Source organism: Protomyctophum bolini (genome assembly GCF_963924005.1).
Source record: "Protomyctophum bolini genome assembly, chromosome: 2".
Lineage (NCBI taxonomy): Eukaryota > Metazoa > Chordata > Actinopteri > Myctophiformes > Myctophidae > Protomyctophum > Protomyctophum bolini.
Window position 1 is genome coordinate 16,622,193 of NC_137863.1, and position 14,629 is coordinate 16,636,821.

Sequence of the window (14,629 nt, forward strand, 5' to 3'; positions counted from 1 at the left end):
TAAGCTGGCTCCTTTCCAGGCGAAGAAGCAGCAACTCTACTCAGAGTCTCTCACGTGACTGAACGGCGTAAACTTGAGTTGTGACAAATCATGACAATAAACACAATGTTTTGGGCTGATCAAATAATTAGTATTGAGAAAAAGTTTTGTACCCTGCCTTTACTTTCTTCAAATTATTTGATCGGTCCAAAACATTGTGTTTATTGTCATGATTTGTCACAACTCGAGTTGGCTTTGTCCATGGCGTAAACGTCTTTAAATAAATACTTTTTGAAAAGCCTATGGGGGAAAATTCCTGGGCCACTCGTCGTTCTGAAAGGGGGCGGAACTGCAACGCTCTATAATCCCATAAGGTATGGGTTTAAGGCCAAGACAAGAAAAATATATATAATCATTCATTTCGAGGAAAGGAAATTGACAATGCGGCAAGATGTGTTTTACATGTTGTTTTAATCCAAAGCTGAAGCAGACAGAAAGAACAGCAGTTGGACTTCAACAAACTAATGAAAGAAAGGAAAGAAATAAAAATAAAAGTATTCAGCGAGAATCTGCAGTGTTAAATGTAACTCTGCTCAGAGTTCGGTCTGGATTTAACTGTGCAAGGAGGACTGAACTGTGCTCCCCCCTCTGGTATAGGAAACATAAAAAAATAACTGTCACATAAACATTGTCTTTATGGTGAGAGATTTGATGGGGAACATGGGGATAGGAAAACAAAAACGTGATTTCTTACAAAAAACACAGTGGAATTAAACTAAACTCGATGAAAAAAAAACAACAAAAAAGAAGACAAAGAATAATAATTTCCTGTGATCCCCCAGGTCAAGCTGGGCGGGTTTCCTTTTTGCGTGAAGGTGTCGACGGTAAAGGTCGGAGACAAGAACTATAAACAATTAAACATTGATTGACAACCGTTCAGAATGTTAATAATACAGTAGCGTAGCGTGCTGGTGGTATGTCAGAACTTGCTTCCATGGTGGAGAGAGAGCAGTTCTTAAGTACTTTTTTCTAGTTCGCATGAAGCGTCCAGGAAGTGTGTGGAGAGCAGTTCTGAAGTACACTCTACTTCCTAAGAAATACCTTGTGTCGTGTATTGTGGAATTTGTGGAGCTGCTACTCTGCTTCCTATAATAAATCTTCAAGGACATGTGTGTGTGTGGAGTTTGCTATTCTCTACAAAAGGCTGGAGAACAGACAGTATCAGACAACGTTGGTTTATACAGTCCCTTTGAGCTCCTCTGAGCTGCTTTTTCAGTTGCAGTTTTTACAGTGCTACCGTGCAACTAACAGTAAACAGGGTGGGTCATCGTCATCAGAGTTGGGATCTGGACCCAGAGGAATCGGAGAGGAACCAGATCCAACAGTGAGGAACCAGGAATCGGTTCCATAACATTTGGAACTGGTTTCGTCACACTGCCAGAGCTGGTGGTATGTGGACTTCACGTCTGCTGTACAATTACAATACCTGTGGTTCTCAAACTTTTATAATTTCAAGGAACCACCATAATTATGAGTGTGCGCAGTCTCAGAGTTGCAGACCTGTTAGGAACACCCTATAGGAATCGTTACGGTCCATTTGTACAATCTCGGAGTTCCTATACTCTAGGAACCGTATGGTTAAAGGGAACCGTAATGGAATCGCACCATTAAGCGAGAATAAGGGATTCCCAACCCTAATCATCGTGTCACCCTATAGGTGCTGCTAGACACACACACTTGTTTTGCTACAGAGTCTCTCCCAACATATTTGCACAGATAAATCAATGATAAAAGCATAAAAAAATATCCTAATAGTAATTTACGCTGATGAAGGCGATCTGCATAGCATTAACCTGAAACACTGTGTGGAGAGACGATTCTAAAGCATCAAATTGGTAAAAGCTTGCACCAATGTGTGAACAGTAAAACTCCTCAGTGTTAATATTTCCATTGATAACACTATCAGTTAAATTAAAGGGAAATGTCACCCGATTCTTTTGAGCGTGTATGTTGTTGTGATGTGAGATCATACAATAAAAGTGTTGGAACATTTCCCTGTGTCTTTACTTTGCATTTCTTCCATGGAATGCACACAAAATCAGGATTTAGGTTTCCCTTTAAAATCACTTGAAACCTGGCATCCCTATTGTGGTGCGAACATGTGGAAATAGCAGATCTACAAAACAGCAGATCTACAAGCTCACAATGCGTCAAGCTATTTTCGGCAAAGCCATTTGGTGTAGCGGGAAATACGAGTGGAACCAGTACAGAGCCCAACGGGGGACCCTGGCTAGGATTGGAGTGTTTAACACTCAGGATTTTACTGTGTGCAGGTTAAAAGTCCACCGTTGCTTTGCATCATGGCAACAATGACAGTTTATATGTGGTTCTCAACCTTTTCAGGCCACCCCCCCCCCCCCCCCAACCTGATAAGAAGTTTATTCAGTATTTTCAAAATGTTTGCCTCTTTCTTGAAAATTTTGGTCAATGTTTGACCAGTTTTTACAGTATAGTTTATTGATTACTTTTGATGCAGTGATGTCCTTTTTAAAAAGGCCTTAAAAGTAAATTGTCACTCCACTGACATCTGGGGACCCCCAAAAATCATGTAGCGAATCCCCCACCCGACCCCACCCCCAGGGGTCTTTACCCACAGGTTGAGAACAACAGCTATAATTATGCTACAGATTTAAACAAACAAAAAAACCTCTCCTGCTACCTGCAGGAGGTGTTGTCCAGGTTCTGACTCCATTCTCTCTGCCCTCACCACTTGTACCTGGACCAGTGTGTGTTACTTAGGGCTGGGCAATTAACCCAAAATAATATAGACCGATACGTAAAATTTGACCGATACGTAAAATTAGGTGTTTTTATATACACAAGTATATATTTTTCAAGGAATCGACACAAAAGATTCTAATAGCTTCTTTCTAATCGACTATATTGATTAGTCTGATGAACCACTTAACCCTGTATTGTACTTCACTGTACAAATATAGCCTAGTATCTACAAGCTCACAATGCGTCGCAAAATGCATTGTGAGAATGTGAGCTTGTAGATCTCCTATTTACACTATTGATGCATTTATTTATCGGTATTTAAACAATCGTTCAACAATCCAGGCTAAGGTTTGAAATAATCATTCAATAATTTGATATTTTAAGTCATATTGCCCAGCCCTAGTATTACTGTTGCAGAGAGAGAGAGAGAGATGGCGAGACTAAGGCGCTCAGCAACGAGGCGCGGCCATCAAGTGGCGTTATGATGACAAGGCCTCGGCTTTACATTCAATTAAAATTGAACCTTTACAGACGCTCCTGACCCCCCTGGAACAAAGAATGAGCTAAGGAAGTCTCCTCCTTGCTGCTCGGGCCAGAGACAAGAGCGCTTACTTACATTCCATTTGTCTTTTCAAAAATACTCTGCAATTACGTAGAAGAAAACATTTTCCCATAAGACTGGTAAACCATCCCACTCGCGTTAATTCACATGTTAATGTGAATTCACGCGACCGGGATGGTTTACCAGGTACATTTTCCCTTGCATTATTTGTGGGTGGGGGGGTGGGGGTTAGCCATCAGATCTCAAAACAATCACAGGTTTTCGGGTCTAGAGCTAGAAGTGAGGGGTTGGAAGACTAAAACTAGTGCGAATGCAAAAGCTGTTGGTTGGTTCCATCCCCCTCTCAGTACAATGTGTTAGCTGGGGAAAAGAGAGGAGAGATCGATTTCTCTCTCTCCCCCCTCCTCTTTTTTGTAACTAATAATCTCTTTGACTGGTTTACGACGAAACACAAATTAGACTTCCCCCTCTATCATAGCAGAGTGGTTGGCTTGTTACATTGGTACAGTGATAATTATATATATACATATATATATAAAAAATAAAAGACTCCTACAAAAACATTAGAACTTGCCAAGGACAATAAAACGATAAGAAAATACATGCAATGTGCCTCCCAATTCCCACGTGTCGACAATTATTGCTTCTTCTTTTACAACCTGTGTGTGTGTGTGCGTGCATCTTTCAGTGGTCGGGTGACTGTGCATCCGCAATGGCGTTGGTGGCTTTCTTTCTTCTCTTCATTAGCAGTGGATTGGTCGAGTCCTCGATGGTCTTAATCTTGATTTGCTCATAATCCACCCTCATGGTCGCCAAGGCACTGGTCATTTCCTCCTGCGGAGGGTGCAAAAACAGCTTGTTAAGAGAAGACCACCTAACGTAGAAACCCCAGCAGTTTCCCTGTTTCAGTCATAACAGTCCACCTTGCGCTTCCAGGGTTTTGGGATAGACAAATCATTGTGAAATGATCATATAATTATAATAATTTTTATTGATTGAATATTTTATTACTCAGAAATGTACAGCACGTGGTACAGTAAGACATAAAAAGCAGCACCTGGCATGTAGTTTGGGGTATCAGTGGCCACTTTGAACACAAATAACATGGCAGCCAACATCTTCGACTTCATTACCAAAGAGTCTCTGCAAGACGCGCTCTGATTGGTCAGTCTTTGTTTGACTGGCAGTTCTGGTTTGATACCATGGCGAATGCCAGGATAAAACTCATTATCTCCCCTATAATACAGTCAAGGCCCTAACAGGGACAAGCATGTCCATATCAGGATAAAACTCATTGTCTCCCCTATAAAACAGTCAAGGCCCTAACAGGGACCCCTATAATACAGTCAAGGCCCTAACAGGATAAAACTCATTGTCTCCCCTATAATATAGTCAAGGCCCTAACAGGGACAAGCATGTCCATATCGGTGCATCCCAAAAATATAGTTGTTAAAAAGTGACATAGTGCTGCTTTAAGGACAAAAGGATAACAAATAAAGTCATGTTGATGACGTCGTATTGATAACAGTCTTTCCCAAATATAGAGGGACGAATTAATTATTTTGAAAAGTGTGAAAGATAAAAAGAAAATAAGTAAATAATCCCAATTATGGTCAAAAATATATTTGGGAATGTGTTTCCCTGACCTACTGTCAGCATGCACTCAATCTGAGAATCCCATCGTCAAACAGTCTGTCTTGAGAGACTAGCATGCATTGGCACTGATCGGTCCATATGTTTGCGAGACATATGGAAAGGGGGAAATCTCACCTTGACGTCCTCCCATGCATCCTTCTCTTCTTTCAGCACACGGCTGGTGTGGAGTGGGGTCTGAGGAACCTCCATCGACTGCTGGAAGTAAGCATAAATGAAAAACATTTAGTTTTACTCCATTATTCAGTCTGAGAGCCCTTTCAGTGCTGCTGAGGGGAGGGTGTGGCCAAAGTGGGACTCTTTGGCGCATTGTGGTTCATATAGGATTATCCTGATCCAGATTGGCCGGGCCGCAGGTTAGATTTTCAACGGAAAAAACACCTTCTACAGCGTCACCAGACCCCGAATGTGAGGCTAGAGATCTGCTAGCGATTCAGGGGCTGGAGCCAGGCTCACATTCAGGAACCAGGAATCAGTTCCATCACATTTGGTTCCATCACACCTTTCCAGAACCGGTCCCATCACACTGTCAGAGCTTTGTATGTGGATTTCATGTCTGTCTGCTATACAATTACAATACTAGCGGTTCTGAAATGTTTTAATTTTAAGGAACCCCAGCCCCATAACTCTGAGAATGTACAAATGGAACCAGATTTTGAATAGTTAAGGACCCGGAATCATTTAAATACAAAAGGTTCCCAACAAGCACTACAATTCACATCAAGTATCAGAGAGAGAGAAAGAGAGAGGTAAAGAGAGATGGTAATGTTCTCACATTGATCCATGGGTGGTTCATGAACTCTGTAATGGTCATTCTCTGGGTGGGCTCAGTCTTCAGGAGGGTCCTTATTAGCTGCTTGGCTATAAAGGGACAATCACACATGGTATTATTGACAATCTGCAATAAGGAACATAACATCTATACCAGTAAACTCCAACTAGCAACAAAACAAATTTGTGGAGACATTGCCACTTTGTGAATACCTACGTCACAATAGTAATGCTATGTATGTACAGTATGCAAAGTAATCCTTACCCTCCTCTGACACGTCGGACCACTCTGGGTTGGGAAACTCATACTGTCCCATCCGAATCCTCTTCTTCATCCCAGGAGAGATGGCTAGACCGTGGTTAGAATAGAAGGGAGGGTACCCACACAACCTGTGGAGGATTAGATCAACAGTAACATACCACATACCTTACTTGGATCCCTGAGGGGCAGCCAGGAACGGGACACAGATACATTAAGTTTGTGTCTGGTCACCAGTTCAGTGTTGCAAAAATGCTTCTTGTTGGCGGAACAAATAATGCTTTGTCTACTCAGATCATCAACAACATAATAACATTCATTTTCCAAATGATTTTCACTTTTGTTTCACTGTGAAAGTATGAATAAATTGAACATGACAGAAGCATTCAGTAAAACAGACTTACAGGATATACATGATGACTCCTAATGACCACATGTCACAGGATTTGTCATATTTCTCTGGACCCAAAACCTCTGGAGCTGTAGAGAGGAAGGAGAGAGAGAGAGAGTGAACATTAATCAACATCCCACTGGCATTAGTCTTGCGTTACCAGACTGTTGCCTCCACAATTTCCAAATGCTTCATCATACCAACGGCCAACGGAAGAGCTGTCATGAGTAAACTATAAAGCGGAAGTGGAGTCTCCTCGCCCCTTCCGTTTCGTCTTTACAGTCGCGCACATTTATCCTAATATAAATAGAAAACATCTAAGCATATATAGCTTGTTGCTTAGCAGAAAAGGAAATAAAAAAATAAGCTCTAAAGATATTTTTAAATATATTTCCGTGAGCTTATAGATCAGCTATTTTCATTTGCGCTTGTTTTCATAGACCTGGCCACTTGTTTCTCTTGCAAAACTGGCAAAACGGAGAAAGAGAAAGAGGAACTTATGCACATAGATATATAAAAAAAAAAAAGATGCCTCATTGGTCGCTGCAGTTCGTTGGAGCGATGTGTGTTACACTGGGGGAAGTACGCCAGAAGTGTGGAAGGCACGTCACGTCACGCTGCCACTCAAGTGATTACTGGCCAATCAAAGCGCATCTTTTCCGGGACATATCAGATATATCATATCATGCGCTCTGTGACGCACGCTCATGCTTCCGCGGGGCTTCGCAAGGAATCTCGGGAATGTTTTGCCCCCCCTTTAGCACATACGCTCCAGAGCCGGAAAGGGTGTCTACGTTAATATGTCTATGCACACACAAACGCAAAGACTTATGGGCTATATGAAAAGGGTGAATAGGACTATGAACACACTTTATGCAAATATGATTTTTACCTTTTTCTTTCTTTCTTCTAAATTCGTAGGACTATATTTACTTCAAAACATATACAGAAAATAATTTCACCCACTCCTTTACAACTTGTGATGTGACAATGAACTTGACCAAAAGGCACATTTTCAACCATAGTCTGGGCCATATATTTGTCAGTACAAGCTCCTTCATAATAAGTGTGTGTATATGTGTGTGTGTGTGTGTGTGTGTGTGTGCGTGTGCGTGCGCGCGTGCGTGCGTGCGTGCGTGCGTGCGTGCTTTGCAGATCCTTACCGACATAGTAGGGTGTGTAGCATGGAGTAGCTAGGGAGTTGTGGGTGGTGGTCTCCTTAGCAAACCCAAAGTCTGTGAGTTTGAGCACTGCGTTGGGCTTCTTGGAGGTATGCAGTAGGTTCTCAGGCTGCAGGGAGACAGCGGCAGGCAGGCCACAAGATAAAGGATGAGAGGTGCAACGTGTCAGTATACTGCACTTTGCATGCATAGGGATAGTCCCTGGAAACGTTTACAACATCACATCAGCTTCAGCAGTGTAGAAATATTGATGCTAACGCAAATTCTGTGTGATTGTTCGATGTAACACAAACCTTCACATCTCTGTGTGCAATGTTGATAGCGTGCAAGAACTGGATGGCTTCTCCAATGTTCCTCATGATATCGGACGCTTCTAAAATAAAAAGAAAAGACAAAAAATACCAAGTTGATAAAACTCCCAAAACATATTTAATTTCATTAAGTACACCACGGATATAGCAACATGCACATTTTTTCATAAAACTGTTAGGACCTAGAAGACATCCTACTATAAATGCGCCACGACGGTCTCTGTGTGTCTGCGTACGTGTACGGTTGTAATGCACCTAACTCGAGTTTGTACCACCGACTTCTAATTCGACACACGCGTTCCACACCGGGTGCTATGACAGGTATTATTAGGTTCCAAAGTTGCATCGTTCTCAAGTAGGCCGGTGGCCGACGGGCACGTACCGGTCTCGGTCTAGTTTGTAGAATCGACCACAGGAGAGGTCTATAAGGGCCGGCGTTGCTAACTGGCTATGAGGCCAGAACTTTACCTCTCTCTGTGAAGGCCTGGTCCCCTCTGTCCTGGATTCGACTGAACAGCTCTCCTCCATCCATGCTGGAAGGCGCGCGCACACACACACACACACACACACACACACACACACACACACACAATATTCAGGAGTCAGCACAAATAACATCGACAGTAACAGGACAAATTTAAAGCTGTGATCCATTCATTCCAACAAATCCTCGACTGCAGCTTTAATGTTCTTGTTCCTCGCTGACAAATTCAATTCGATCACGATTCCCCAGGTAACGATTTGATTATACGATGCATTGCAATTAATCACAGCCTTCTATATTACTGCACAACATCGCACATTTTTCATCAGTCAATACAAGCAGTCAGATTACTGATCAACATGTTTTATTTAGAATTATCTCACCCTAAAGGGCCCATATATTATTATCTTTGACACCACTACTGACATAGGCACTATAAATAACTGCATGCCATTTATTCTCTGATGCTGGCTGGCGGTAGGAACAGAATCACAAGTTAATACATCGTGGGTTGAGGAAAGAACAGTGTGTACCAGAGAGAGTACAGTGCAGTACAGTCATATCTGGATTATTTACTATACAGTAAGCTACTGTGTGGTCGCTGTGCATGAAACGGGTCAGTAACACACACTCGCCAGCCATACAAAAACCGAAAGCTACAAATTGAATGACTTTGCTGAAAGCGTGTGAAATGCTGGGTTACTTTAAGCCTGATAAAACTGCTGCCGCACATGTCAAGCAGGAGTGCACTTAGTATCACAACTGGAATGAGTAAGAAAGGCGACCCATTAGAAACTCAAACCATCTGCCGCAGCTGTGACTGGAGGCAGAGGTTCTTCTCTCTCTTTTGTCATGTTTGACATGGCGTGCTCCTTCAGCAGAGGTCACTGGACCACAGACTGTTCACACAGTGGCACATTAAACTGGTGCCACCGTAGTTTCCTTAGGACTGAGGCTGCAGCCCCATGGGTTCTGTACAGCACTTTGGTACCACAAATCTTGTTTAAAAAAGACGACGTGATTCGATTTGAAACAGAACATGGTGACCTATAGTAACACTGAAACCTCATTCGTAGAGACCACGACTAGGTCAACATCTATCTGCAATCTCAGAAGATGAGTAAACTTGAAGCTCAACACTAAAGCTAGCTAGTATTTCACAACGTGTGATTTTCTTGGAAAAGCTAATTTCTTTCATCAGAATGACCTTTTTTTCTGTTTGTTTCTTTACATGCCAGTCTCTCTATAGTATAGAGAGACTGGATAGAGTCTATACTGTCTGAGCTATACGCGCTCCTCAGACAGTGCTGGAAATGTGTCACGTGCTGTGGCTTGAACCTGAAAAATCAAATTTAGAGAAAACACTTCACCTCATTTAGAAGAAATGGGTTAAGTCTCATGGCGCACGCACACTTTACAATAACTAATGTGACCGTGTTTACAATAACTGAGAAGGCATGGCATTGATTGGATTTACTAGTGTATGTGCATGTATGTGCACATGCAGTCTGTAGTTTTTGTTCATTTACATGGGTATATTGGGTATATTAATGCATGAAGTCTGTCATTTTGTGGGTGATCAGGTGGGGTGGGAGCAGCTAGTTACAGGAGTCTTTGTTTTTGATATGCTGCATGGATGTATCCTGGGCCAGGATGGTCACATGACAGGATTCCCTGGGGGGGTCAATTCGAGAATATAGAAGAATTGTTATTTTGATCAACGTTTGCCAACGATGTCTCTCCTACTGGTTCCACCTCAATACAGCATGGAATTGTGGACAAAATCTTATTCAAGTTGTGGCTGTGGGTCTCAAAAGCCGAATAAATAATGCGCCTTGATATGAAAAGGGTTGAAAACCACTGCATTATTGCTTATTGGTGTTGATTGGTAATGGTATCTGATATTATTACCCGATTACATTTATGTGGATGGATAACAGAATTTAAAAAATAATTTCTGTATCTGTTACCCATTTACTTGCCCCTTTGTGGAGAAGTCTGGAGCACCAGAACTAAACTTCCCCTCATTTCAAACTCGTTTCCTTTAACAACAGACGGTGCCCCAGCCACAGCCGTGCCCACAAACCTGTGAGTTCCTCCTCGCTCATTATTCAGCAGCAAGCACTGTTTAAGAAAACACTGAATATGAAAGACATGATGCGTGAAGGTGAAAGCGTGTTCCATTCATGCCATGCCAGTCTGCTTTCTCACTTTCAAAGTATACAGATCATCATCATCAGTGACAGGTGACCACCTTGTGGCCTCTTTGAGAATTGCAAGCAGCATGATTTGAATGGACTGGCAACCAAAAGTTATCTGTGCCGTTGGTGCCTACAACTGTCACACAGAAGATAGTTGTAGTGTGTGAAATTGGATTTCTTTTGGCAGGACTGTGTTTTTTTCCCGCCTCTCATTTTAAGTCCAGTAACACCTGCTTGGAGTATTTATTTGTTTTTCTTCATCTTTTTTTTCAGAATAATAGTGCAATATATTTATCCTGTACTGTTGTGTTGCCAATATTTGATCTTGATCTGAAATTGTATTAAGTGGCTGTCATCGGAATTTTAGAAGTCCCATATATATTGCGTATCATTTGATGTGCATACACACAGCCTTTATTGTTCATATTGGACTATTGAGTTATGATAGGTTAGGATGTACTTTATTATTACATTATTGACTTATTCTACGTTTGGATTATTATAAATATGAATCAGATGCAAAAGCGGTGATGGTAGACCTCACCAACCTTAGAAAGCTGCTAGTTCCGGTGCCATAAAAGGTTGCCCACCTTACAGTATATGTACAGTAGTGCAAGTGCACCAGGGAGCTTTATAATAGTCCATGTGCACTCAGAGGCGGTTATAGTAAGGCATCTGCGCACTCACCACTCCATGACAATGAGCAGACACTTCCTGCCCTGATAGAGGTTTTCGTAGACGTCGATGATGCGCACGATGTTGGAGCAGGGCGACGCTCTCCAGTGGAGTTCCACTTCCCTGCGAGCTTTGGCACAGTCCTGAAGCATCTGGAGAGAAGGGCACACACACAGGGGAGGAAATTAATAAAACTATAGCTACAGAAGCATCAACTATGGCTCCTTTTCAACTACAATATGCATATTTCACAAAGGCCATGTTCACTGGCTCCACGGTCATCACTTGAACTCCTAGCTTAATTCACAGCATACAGTGTAGAAGTGCAGTGCTGCCATCAGCAGGCAGACAGACAGACCAACAGCAATCTTCCCCTTCCAGAATTGTGTGAATGTAGCGCCCTCTTTGTGCAACAATGAGCCATAACACAACTAAGAAACTAGTAGAGTGTATATTTATTTATTTTGCAGATTTTGTGGACCAAAGGTTTAGTAAGATGTTAAAAGAAATGTATAAAAATAAACGCAGAGAGAACATAGTTTAATGATAAAACACTAGATTTGGAAATCATAGTGGCCTTGGGCTATATATTAATTGGTTACTTTTTACGCTGTACAACAAATTCTACTCAACTCATCTAAACTACTCATGAAATTTCATAATTCTTACTCAAATGTATTCGTTCAGCAAAAACTGATATTGTTGGGTGTACGACAGGAGCAATAATGTGGCGATTGTGCTGGCTTAAGGAATTGAAAGAGATGTCCATTCAAAAGCTTGGGCTAGATACACCACAACATGTAAAACAATCTAAGGGGCTGGTTCGTTCTTGTGAACTAAAACTTTAAGAGAGCTACTACTACAACATCACCACCTCTCACCCCAAAATAATACATACACCATTTTATAATTATAATTCTTATAAACTAACATATACTGCACTACTAGCAAAGAGTACATTCCAGGGTTCCATTCTTACCAGTAGAAACAGAAAAGTGCATTTCTTATTCACAGACAAATCAAATGTGATTTTGTGAACAAAAGAAACTTACATCCTCTAAATGTATTAACCCATTAAGACCTGAGGCCGATTCTCTAAATCAGTAGTCTTTTCTTTATTATTTTTTGCAGATGTACAAGCTCGCAGCATGGCACAAAGTGACACTGTGAGCTTGTAATAATATCTGCTATTTCTGAATAGCCAATGCAAAAAAAACAACAACCAAAATTTCCTGGTTTAAATAAATAAAGAAAAACAATGTGCACAATTCTGTATCCTTCAAAATGAGCTGGGCTCTGTCCAAGTAGTGTTTGGACTGGCATTCCAGCACTGCCCACCACAGCCACTCTGGGACTGGTTCCAGTGTCACAGCCATGAGAAGAGAGTCCAGTCTGCTGCGCCGTCTGTCTGGACGGACGGACGTTTGGAGGGGAAGCAACTTCTACCCCACCCAGTTCAACCGGGGGATGATGACCTTTGATCCAGTCCCTCTTAAGCCCAAACCACACCAAAGGGTCGGGTCGGGACAAAACGGTGTGGTCAACCACACCAATGCAGGTCAATGAGTTGCATTGGTGTGTTTTACTTTAAAAAACGTTTTGTCCCGACCCTTTGGTGTGGTTTGGGCTTTAGGGCTGTCAGTCCCCATTGCAAATTTAAATTGACGATAAATTGTCACACAAATAATTGTGATTAACGATTTTATTGTGTTTTTGGAGATCTACAGATCTACAATCTCGCAGCGCGACACGAAGTGATCCGCTATGAGCTTGTATATCTGCCATTTTAAAATAGCAAACACTAAAATTCAAAATGGCACGGAATAGAATGCTTTCTCAGTTTGAATGGGTTAAAGTGCATGGCACATGCCACCAGAAAGAAAAAAGAGTGCTTATTATCTATCTACTCCTAATTATTTGCCATAGATCTGAACTCTGCAAGATTTGTTTAGGTAGTTTAGTAGTTGCATATTAAACATGGCAGGGCATTGTAGACTAGACAATGTCATATTAATCGTCTTTCATCACCAACACCTCAGCTTTTATGGTTTTTAGTTTTGTTGTTGTTTACATAAGTATCATATACCGTACATTTCAGTGAAATGTCAGGAAAGAATTTAGACATGGACTAAGCCTACTGTACACAACACTAGCTGAGATTTCAGAGAGCAGTCACATTCTGTTGCTTAATAAGTCACACACACCCTCCTACATGTTGAGACCTGTTGATTCCCACAATCTTTGAATGGCATGTTTGAAACTATAGGCTGACTATTAGTCTGCACACAAAGTCATCTGGCTAATGTCTTGCTCTTGGCAGTGTCCGACAAGATACAAGCCAAGCAATCTGTGTTTGTGTGTGCGTCTCCATGAGTGTGGAGACAAATATGCCCTCAATATAAGGACAATCATGAGTCACAATTTGACATCAATGTAAGAAGCAGCCAGTTGCACTGTGCTGAGCATTACATGTGGACCTCAAATGCAGTAACAACAATATTACCATCATACTAATTTAACTGGATGCCAAATTTCATGCATACAGTATCCAAAAACCTCAACGAGTGCTTTTGTGAGAAAATGACATGTGATCACGCATGACGTGTGATCAAATAGATGTAAATGTGCAATTTGAGATTCAAAATGTTGTCATATGACATGTTGTCGACGATGTAATGGTGCGTTCAGACAGGCAGATGGAAACGATGCAAAAACACATCTCAGCATAATTTGCGTCACTTCGCTGGCTTCCATTGACAATGAATGGTAGACTGCATTGTTTAATCCGCCCACTGTGAACGCAACATAAGAGTGACATCGTGAGTAGCCAACAGTCGAGCTTGCATGGGTTGACACTGCTCTCTTTCAACCAGGTGTCGCTGTTTTGGGCATGTCGTTGTGGGAGAAGGTTTTGACAAATTTACACATACACAAAAAACAGAAAAGGAAAAGGAAACTCTAATATAGCAAAAATAGCCAATCTCTACACATACATACATGCTCACAATTCAATACATTCTAAACCGGCTATTTTTGCGTTATTTGCAAACAGGAATAGCATGTCGTTGTGGTCAGTCCATATTTGAACTACAGGGCCACACAAAAGTATCAAAAGTACCGTAACAGATCTGCAAGCTTGAAGCGTGAAGCGATGCGTTTGGTATTGTAGATCTGCTATATTGCACTTTTTTTTATTTGAATCCTGAAAAGTAACAGTTTTGGACATATGCGACAGACGTTATCATTGGTTTTGTCGTTACTCAGAGAGTGGAACACACACTGGAGTTCAAGCACCCGTCCTGAGAAAATAAACAGGACTGGCTGACTCAGACTGCTTGCGTCAAAGCTGACATCTGAGGGAAAAACACACAGCTACTAACG

General features: G+C 41.6%; 1 protein-coding gene across 2 annotated transcripts in view; it reads right to left on the bottom strand.

Moving 5' to 3' along the window:
* Positions 1 to 431: 431 nt before the first annotated feature.
* The window catches only part of mapkapk2a (MAPK activated protein kinase 2a), a 28,135-nt gene continuing 13,937 nt past the window's right edge, over positions 432 to 14,629 (bottom strand). The window contains exons 2-10 of one of the 2 annotated variants that reach the window (XM_080788840.1): positions 11,261 to 11,400; positions 8,357 to 8,421; positions 7,871 to 7,950; positions 7,560 to 7,686; positions 6,410 to 6,485; positions 6,012 to 6,136; positions 5,751 to 5,836; positions 5,093 to 5,170; positions 432 to 4,156 (exon numbers count right to left, since the gene is read on the bottom strand). In XM_080788840.1, the coding sequence (XP_080644966.1) occupies positions 4,007 to 4,156; positions 5,093 to 5,170; positions 5,751 to 5,836; positions 6,012 to 6,136; positions 6,410 to 6,485; positions 7,560 to 7,686; positions 7,871 to 7,950; positions 8,357 to 8,421; positions 11,261 to 11,400 (927 nt within the window). In that variant the 3' untranslated portion in view covers positions 432 to 4,006. Of the gene's footprint in view, positions 4,157 to 5,092; positions 5,174 to 5,750; positions 5,837 to 6,011; positions 6,137 to 6,409; positions 6,486 to 7,559; positions 7,687 to 7,870; positions 7,951 to 8,356; positions 8,422 to 11,260; positions 11,401 to 14,629 lie in introns of both variants that reach the window. The other variant, XM_080788839.1, reaches the window with a different exon arrangement.